Source organism: Chaetura pelagica, unplaced genomic scaffold, assembly GCF_000747805.2.
Source record: "Chaetura pelagica isolate M959 unplaced genomic scaffold, ChaPel_1.0 scaffold82, whole genome shotgun sequence".
NCBI classification, from domain to species: Eukaryota; Metazoa; Chordata; class Aves; order Apodiformes; family Apodidae; genus Chaetura; species Chaetura pelagica.
The window spans coordinates 204,300-214,132 of record NW_009952990.1 but is presented as its reverse complement, the minus strand read 5'-3'; the positions used below and the strand labels follow the sequence as shown (position 1 = coordinate 214,132).

At 36.4% G+C, this 9,833-nt stretch overlaps 1 protein-coding gene across 1 annotated transcript in view; it reads left to right on the top strand.

Annotated features, from left to right (window-relative positions):
* The window catches only part of ROBO2 (roundabout, axon guidance receptor, homolog 2 (Drosophila)), a 406,098-nt gene extending 396,652 nt beyond the window's left edge, over positions 1-9,446 (top strand). Inside the window, exons 28-30 of the mRNA XM_009996507.1 lie at positions 3,236-3,496; positions 7,987-8,187; positions 9,216-9,446. Coding sequence (XP_009994809.1) covers positions 3,236-3,496; positions 7,987-8,187; positions 9,216-9,217 — 464 coding nt within the window. The 3' untranslated portion in view covers positions 9,218-9,446. The remainder of the gene's footprint in view (positions 1-3,235; positions 3,497-7,986; positions 8,188-9,215) is intronic.
* The last annotated feature ends 387 nt before the right edge of the window (positions 9,447-9,833 follow it).

Below are 9,833 nucleotides of genomic sequence, written 5' to 3'. Positions count from 1 at the left end.
CTGCTGAAGTCCCTAAATTTCTAGATTCAAAACTCAGAAGTGATTGTCATGATGGAGTAGATTGTCTTGCCTCTATCTGGTAATAAGTCTGCCTGATAGGGACTGAAACTACTAACTTGTTTGATCTGCTTACTAGCAGCTGGAATGCCAACTATTAATCATCATGTATGTGCATATTCACAAGTGTGCATAGAGACACATGCACAGTCACATACAGACATGTTTGACTGAGAAATGCGAGGACAGGTAAGACTGTTCTCTGTGGCATTGGAGAAGGAAAATTTATTAAGACAGAAGATATGCACTACAGGATTTAAGTTTTAGAGCAAATAAAAAGCCAGATGTCTAAATGAAGCTCTTTTGCAGCTTCTATTAAGAAGGAAATTAAGGTGTTACTGTGATCATTCACCTGAGTAAGAAAGGGAAAAAAGCAAACAGTTCAATCAGGTTATGATTGACTAGAATTAGTAACCGTTCTTACAGACCTCCTCAGATATGTCTACCACAGTTCAATAAGTCTGTACCGAGGCTGAAGCCATCTTGCATTAATTCTGTAGTATCTGTATTTCTTCTAGAATTGTGTGAAACTTCATCAGAAGCTTATTTTTTATTTTTCATTTCAACTCATCCACAGGTGTCAAACACCTAAACGACTTTACAAATACGTTTTTTCATTTCAATTCTGTGCATCAGGCAATCATCATAACCATTCCACAGATGGATTAAAGCAAGAATCAGGTTAACAGTAGATGAGCAGGATAAGTCCAGACTAATTCCGAAAATTGCAGCTAGCTCTAGAATACGCAGTATTGTTAAAGTACAAGTCTTCTTTCCTTCTCAGTATCTAATTATTAACGACTATTAGATGGTAATTTCTAAAGGAGGTTACTTTATGTTAAGAAGTCTAATAGATCAGGCAATCATCATAACCATTCCACAGATGGATTAAAGCAAGAATCAGGTTAACAGTAGATGAGCAGGATAAGTCCAGACTAATTCCGAAAATTGCAGCTAGCTCTAGAATACGCAGTATTGTTAAAGTACAAGTCTTCTTTCCTTCTCAGTATCTAATTATTAACGACTATTAGATGGTAATTTCTAAAGGAGGTTACTTTATGTTAAGAAGTCTAATAGGGCAATAATTTTAACTTTTTTTTTTTTTTTTTCTATGATACTACTTATTTTTTTTGTTGATATTTAACTGTAAATATTTCAAGTTGGGAAATTGCATTGTCAGATGTCATGTTATGACTGTTTATTGGATTCAATGCATCTCCATAAAGTGCTTATAAATCACAACTTCAGTAATCTCTGTTTCGGATTGTACGAGCAGATGCCAGTGTTGTGATTCTGTACATTAACTGGTTATGATTGCAATAAAATCAATTATAAGAAATGCCTTTTTGGAAGCCAACACTATAAAGCAATTTTAACGTTGGCAAGCTCCCATACCCTCCCACTTCCACCTACAGTAACTCAAGTATAGTCATTGTCATGAAAGGTCACATCTATATTCATAACTAAATATTTCTCAAATAAATTAGTGCTGAACATAAAGCATACACCAAGCTCACTGACAGATTATTATAAGGCTGTTCTAGCCAGAAGATAGATATCTTAATCAGGGGTATAGCACTTTGGCTATGAACAAAGGTACAGGGGCAACATCAGATACAACTTCTTTCCCTTGTAGACATAAATAATCCACATGTCCTCATTTATCTGTAAGAGACAATGTTGACTGCAATGATATTTCAGCAACTCTGGAAGCATTTCTGCCCCTTGTATAAGATAAAGGTATCACCCCTGACAGCAAGGACATGAAAAAAGTCTGTGTAGCATTATATAAAGCTGGATTACAGCCTTCAAAATAGATTCACTTCAAAGGCCTCCTTACCAACTTATAAAATTAATTTCAGTTTCACTGTAGTTATAAACATCTGCAATGTAACAAAAAACGTTATAAACATCAGCAGGCAAAACAAAGGTTTACTTTTCCATGCCTTTTGTTGAGCCAGTTCAATTCCTTGACAAACCTTGACAACACTGTAAGGTACAAAAGACTAGAATGCAGGACAGACCCATAGCTAGTGTAAAGTAACATAGATTTGGTGAAGTTGGTGCAGCTGCACAAATTTATTTGGGCATGCATTGCTGAAAAACAGAATTATCAACAAGTGTTGTTCTTATAAAACAGGTATCCTCTATGGCAGTTCTAATACTAAAGGTACTTCCCTTTTCTGATTTGTTTGTTTGGTTGGTTTTGTTTGTTGGGGTTTTTTTTGTTTTGTTTTGTTTGTGTTTTTCTTCTGGACTACTATAAGTCTATTGTGTAGTTTACCAGAGAATCTTATATTTAGAATTACAATTATCCATATTCTGTAATTAATGTCTGTCAAGAAACAATAAACAAAATGTACTTTCACCTCCACAAATGTGATCAGAAGCTTGATCTTCAATTCTGCAAGCATCTTCTTAGTCCAAGCCATGAACGTGAAAAGAACAAGATTTGTTAAAAACCAGGAAAACATATTTTGGTGTTCAGCTGAAATGATGTTTTAATTGGTTATATTTGCAAGATAGCTAAACTTAGACTGGCCTTCTTCATCTGTGAGACTAGCTCTTGGTTGAACTTCAAAATAATGCTTGAGTTAAGTGCTCACCTGCCGTTTAGTGGTTTTATTTAAACACACATTTTTCACTGATGTTTGATGCCTTTTCAATGACAGTAGGTTTTGTGAACAATTTTTTCCCAACATTTAGTGGAATTTTTTCATTTTTATTGTTTTATATTTCAATTTTGATTTGAAGCCTCAAGCTGACAGTGAAGCCCAAATATGGGAGTGATGAAGCAAGACCTAATATGATGGGGGGAAATCACTCCGTCAACTGACACAAACCAGTTTTTCGTAGCCTTTCTTGATTGCTTGCTGTTACTGAAAGAGCTAGATAGAGTGTACCCCACAGAAAATAAATCCCATGCTTATAAATGTAAGTCAGGACTCAGAGTCCATAGATCTTTATGGAAGTTAGAAAGAGCAGTAACATAGTAACCCAAGAATAAAAACTAGTGGCAGGTAAAATCATGTTTCTGATTAACACAGAATTTCCTCCTTTTAAAATCAGCAAGTGAAGTGATTCATGCCATTTGCAAGGGACTTTATTTTCAGCATCGAGTAGACCTTCTGTTTCCATTAAAACATTAGTTCATCTAAATCTTATTCACATTTTTTAGATCTTCCACCACCACCTGACCCGCCCCCTGGTCAGGGTTTAAGGCAGCAAATAGTCCCCAGCCAGCGCGGAGGCTCGGCAGAGAGGAAAGGAAGCTCTCTTGAGAGGCAGCATGCTCCAAATGGAGATGAAACAAAGAGCTCCCTGGACCGGCAAGCTAGGACATCACTAGAGTGGCAGCGGCAAACCCAGGAGTGGATAAGTTCTACAGACCGCCAAGAGGATATCAGGAAAGCCCAGCACAAACAAGCCTTCGGATCAGGTGTGTGTCTGCTGCACCAGCCGAGGCAACGCAGATGACTTCTTGACTCTTCTCTGCAGTGGGTTTCTGGGTCTGGCAGGATTCTAGGGTAGCCTCGTGCCCCTCTGTGCCAGCAGTAGTGAGGCTTGGGCTGGAAAATAAGAAAAGGCAAAGTGAAATCAGAGCTTGCGCTCCAAGCATTTTCTCTCCTGCAACAAGGAAGTCTCATTAGCACCTAACTTGGTGTGTTCTTCACAGTGTTGCAGCAGTTAATAACGCTGTCAAGCATAGTGGTGGAAAAAACAGAAACAGTTTCAGGCAAGCAGGGAAGGAAGGAGAATCGGATTTGTAGAGTATTTTCTGTTAGATGTATTTATTTACACATATAGAGCCATATTTTCTAGTTCTTTCAACTTGCTTCTAAATTTTTTGCATGTCTGAGAGGCCTGATCCTTCTGAACTGTTGACATTCTTTCCAACTGTATTTAACACACTGTCTACTCGATATTCAAGTATATGACAAAGGAACATTCATTAGGCCCAGCAAGATGACAGTACAGGTTTTCACCTTTTTACAGGACCTGTTCATTGCTGTGTGCTGACTTTATCTCCTAAGTAGGTTTCACATCTGTAAAAATGGATGGATGTAGGAAGTGATGTTGAGCTGGAGTTGTAGTTCTACAATGTTTGCAGATTCCTTCTCTCAGTCTGACCTCAAGTAAAAGCTTCTGTTTCAGGCCCCCTTAGTAGACTACGTTCTTTAACCCACTAATCAAGTGTCATCCCAATGCTGATTTGAATTATGCAAGAGAACAATTAAGAAGATTAAAAAAAAAATAAAAAATGTCCTTGGAGCTTCCTCTAGGCCTACAGTTTTTTGAAGTATGTGTGTACCTCCCACAGTAATACTAGAGGTACTCATCCATCTTTTTATTGATTTTGTTCTACTGTTAATGCTCCTTGTTAATCTAGCACAATAATATCAATGACATTCTAAAAAAATTTTTAAAAAATAGGAGTATAGAGGCAAACCTGTAATGGGGACAGAATTTACTGAATAAAGTCCTTCAAGGAAATAGTGCTGCCCATATTTAAAATGTAAATATCTTAAATAGAATCAATAGTTTTTAATTGTAGCAACAGAGGTACCAATAAACCCCCTCTAATCTTTCAGCTGCATAAAAAAGTAAATGGTTGTTCATGTTCTGGAATGATGATGTGAAATCACAGTTTAAAAATAGTGTGTGAAATTCATGCTACTTGGTGAAAAGGCAATTTTAATTACAATGTACAAGATGTACAAACACATAGAAAATATTCAAAGTATACTTTATACATCTCATTTCTTTTTAAGTTATTATTAAGGATGCTTCTCTGACCTGGTTAGCGTGACCTCCCCCTCCTTTTCCTCTGTTTCATACATTAACAAAATAGAAAATGTCAGTTATTCTGCACTACAAAGGGTATACAGTAGCAAAATCCCCATCCTGCAGGACAGATTTAATCTGTCTTTATATAAAAAGAACTTGATATTGACCCTTCCAGGGCCCTACACAAGCGCTGAATTTAGAACTGGAGCAATTACATATATCTTCTTCTTGTCAAGTTCAGGATGACCAAAGCAATTGCATATTCTTTATGCATGACAAAGCATTCCTCCAGAAGATATTACCCTGAGTAGAAGGGGTTAATAAAGTTTGTGCAGAAGGCGGGCCAGAGTTTTGTACCTATCTGTCTTCTCATTCCAACTTCTTATACTACAGCTTTCTTGCTCTGTGTTCTTTTCTCTAGTAATTTTTGAAAAGGCTATTCTTGTGTGTGATGCTTGTTTGTATTACTAAATTTGGGGGTTTAATAATATTCTTAATCGATATGTTTCTCCTTTTTCTCTTTATTATTTACTAAGATTTTTGGAAGCCTATTCTGCCCCAGTTTTCAATATATTTCCAAAAGGAGTTATTGTAGTTATCAGCTTCAAGGAAATAGCTAATTTGCTGTCTAAGGGGCTTCATTCAGACAATACCAACCTGTGAGTGAAATTTTGAAAGAAAGACCTTTGGCTTGAAGTTGAATAGAATAACATACCTAATTCTAGGAACCGCATTTCCACTGGTTGCTTTCAATATAGATCAATAAGATCACTGAGCTCCTGCCAATGGCTTAATTGTGAAACTGCAGTTAGAGCACATTAAATATGACATTCTCATCTATCCCTCTGAGGAAGGTAGTGCTAGATCTAGTTACAATAGTTCTGATAATATTGAAAGCCTCTTGGTTATCTTATGGGGTATAAAACGATCATTACACACATATATCCTGATTTCACACGGCTAGAATTATTTCTTCAAATTAAAGATGCAATATTTGAAAGAGAAAGGTATCAGCTAAGCCACCTCATATACTCTGCGAGCCTGGGGCATGGGGCACTGTTTTGAATGTTTAAATGTGAGCCCATTTTAAGGACTCGAGACATCTACCTTTCATGTGCTAGAATGTTGTGAAAAACTTCACCTTTATTTTTTGTCACAATTGCTTATTTTATGGATTCTGTTTATTTCTGAGGGCACAACAGATAATTTAACACACCATATGCTCTATAATGATAACCCACTTTATCTTTATTCGTGGTCATTTTTTCTTAATATTTCATTGAACCCAAAGGAGGCCTTATCCTGAGTCCACAAACTAGAAAAAACAAATCAATTGACCATATCTGTCATCCTCAAACTCTTTTGCAATGCTAGTGACTTTTCTTTCCAACCTTTAAAATGTATCCAGCTTTCTGCTATACTGATTTATGCTGCTTGCTTTATTGCTACCTTAATGCAAACTGTTCCATATTTTAGCTAGCCTTTGGAAACCAGGTTTCCATCTGATTCTATTGTTAGGGCTTGATATATATATATATAGGTAACATAATTTAGGAAGCTATGGCTGTGAAACACTATTTTACTATGTCTTTTAAACATTTCTCTATATTTAAACAAGCACAGCACACAGTCATAGCACAAAACACTGATAATGTCCTTATGTCCTGCAGCACAAATATTCTGGTCCCTTAGGCAGGACCAGAGGGACATACTTTGACAGAGAAAGTCAGCTGCCTGCCCTCTTCTGCAGCACATTTACTTTACAGGCTGGTCCTGTTCAAAGCAGGTTACACAGGGAATTCAGTTTTCCTACTCACTTGTGGCAATAGGCACAACGAATGAAATCCTGGGTTTCTTCCACAAATTTGTTCTCATTTAGCATTTCCTTAAGTTAATTTTCACTCGGCTGCAGCCTTTGCAAAGTCTTTGAGATTGTGAATAAAAGCATTTTTATCTCTTCTTTCTTTTCCAACCACCCCCACCTACTTTTCCTTCTGTGTTCTTGCCCTCTGTCAAAGAAAGTCTGTTTCTCCTCATCAGATTGTTCAAGAGTGAAGACAATGGGAAAAGCAAAAGTAAAAGAAAAAAACCTCTTTCAGCCCAAGTTCACTTTAAAAAATGTCAGATACAAGCAGGAGATATTCTACCGATTTCAGAAGGGGCAGTTCCTGTGTTTGAGATTAAGCATATATACTCACAGTGTTTCTTGAATCGAGCTATATTTAGCAAGGTATCTTTCTTTAGGTTCTGAGGCAGTAAAAGTGGATCATACACAACAAAGAAATAAAACAGTGTTTCTATTTTAGTGCTAAATAGGTGCTGCTGGTTTGCTTCTTAGGTTAGTATTATTACAAAAATATCTCCTGGAAACTCTGATCCTGTGTGATGTCTTGTTTTACCTTGTGCTATAAGAAAACATACGGTCCTATGCCTTAATGATATTAATCCTACTCTTGCAAGCAGTTCATTATTACAGGTCTTCACAAAGGAAGAGGCCAAGTGAGCAAAAGTAAGCCTTTTGCTCATAATGAAACATGAAACAAGCTGCAGGAAGATCTGCTCATCCCACATATTACAAATACTATTATTATGTATAATATAATAGATTCCAATGTAATTCACCACCAGTTAAAAATCTTGTGTGCTTTGCATTGTTGGAAATTACTGAGCTGCCAGAAGCTAATTAAATTAGCTGATATTGTAGTTCTTTATCTAAATTGATTGAGGTAATGTTGCCATAATTTAAGCCAAAGGAAAGGAAAAAGCAGATTCATGTAGACTTGAAGCAAAAATCTAATCATAGTTGCATTGTTTTCAAAATTGTATGTGCATCTATTTTTATTAAAGTATCTATTATTTTTGATCTATTATTTCATATTGAATCTAGACTTTTTATAATTAATATAAACTAATTTATGAATTTACATGAAAGTAAGATTAAATTCATGCTGTTTTCTTTGTGGCATAAAATACAGAGTTGTATATTTTCTTAGGTAAAATTGCCATGCTATAAAGCAAGGAAAAAGACAGATACCTGAGGGCAGGAGTTAATATGATGTCCGTATAAGAATAGCTTCATTATTCCTATATATAGCAATTTATTTGGTATTTATGTTGTTTTGTTTCATTTTGCTTTTCTAGAAGAGGCACTCGTACCATATAGTAAACCCAACTTCCCATCACCTGGCGGCCACAGCTCTTCAGGAACAGCTTCTTCTAAAGGATCCACCGGACCTAGAAAAGGTGAAGTCTTGCGAGGAGGTCACCAACACAATGCCAGTGACCTTCTCGATGTAGGCTATATGGGATCAAACAGTCAAGGACAGTTTACTGGTGAATTATGTAAGTTTTTCTCTAGCTACAGTTTAAACTCTCAAATAGACAAAAAGAGAAAAAATATAAGTCTGTTGAGAAGAGAGGAGGAAGCTGAGTGTGATAATCAGATGCCCATGATGGCAAAAAAAGGAAGTTCTTTTGTTCTTTGGTTTGGACCAGTTCAAATCTGTATAAGCCATGCCAATATTATGTACATAGTACATCTTCCAGTGTGCAGTGCTAGTGAAAAACTGGGAAAATTGAAAAGATATTCTAGTAATTTAAAATTTTCTAAAGGCCATCTCACACTACACAAAGCGTAGTGTGCTTGTCTTGGAAATGCCATTGGCGGTTTTCCTCAGGGGAGTGAATTAAAAGGGTGTTGAACTTGTTGGGCAGCATGGCAAGTTTGTGGTGCCTTCTCTTTAACTTTCTGTTTCTTGATGAGCAGTATTCTGCTCTTTTTGACCTTTGATGGAGGTCCTCTTTTTTCAACTGTAACCCAGTTTTTCAGTTGTAAATCCCAACTCTTTCCTCAGCTTCCCAGGCCAGGGGAATTATTTTCCAAACTTTTTTTTCTATTACCACTCGATATGTGTTAAACCTTCTATAAAACCATGTTAATGCTGTGTACATGATGGCAGTACTAAATGCCCAAAGGTTTAAAGTAGTTGTTTGAAGCCGTACATCCACATCCCAGTTAGCTCAGACAGACTGATGTGTTTACTAGTAAAAGCAATGTAGCTGTTGGCATGTCTGCCTCCTATTTGCTGCAGTCAAACCCTCAGTACTTCCCAACAGTTACTGCCCAGTAGCTTGTAAGAGAGCTGATGGTGGTGCACAATCCCTGAAATGTGCTGTCTCAGATACGGTGTTGGTAAGTGCTGAATTTTAGCATCCATCACTTTCCAACTTAGAAACAATTAACTCTCTTCTCCCAATGAATATTTGTCCCATGCTGCAATAATGTTGCCATAGGCTTTGTTTTGTGGTTTGTGATTTGTTTTGATTTGTTTTCCTTATTACAACCTCTTTCTCTTTGTTTCTCTCTATAGAGTAGTTGAGAAGACACATTGCAAGATGCTCTGATGGACCATCAGGTCTGAACTCATGGAAGTGATGACACTAAACAGTGCAATGAACATTTTCTTTATTTATGTACTATTAAAAGAACTGTAAATGCAATGTAAAGACACACAGCCACACATATCCCACAGATACTTTACTTGTGTTCTTCTCTTTAATACACCATCCACCTTAAACTATTCCTTATCAGGAGTATATAAAAAAGAAAAAAAAAAAAAAGAAAAAGAAAGGAAAAAGAAAAAAAAAAGTAAACACAAAAGCCTCCAGGATGGAAACGATTTCCTTCTGTATATAATTTCTTTTGTTGCATTGCTATGCAAGCTCACCTTCTTTTTAGCTATGTTCATATTCATGTCTGTTTTTATTGGTCTGTTGTACTATATGTGAATTAATAGGCTGTGGTGCCATATATTAACTTTTAATTGTGTAACTTTTATGTTTAAAGTTTGCACTGCAATTTTATTTGGTGATAAGCACAAAACTCTACTCCTCATGACATGAAGAAAAAAGACTGAATGTGTGAAGATTTACGTACTGTAAGCTACTTTGGATAATGCTGGATGTAAAGGAATGTGTTAGGTGGTTTT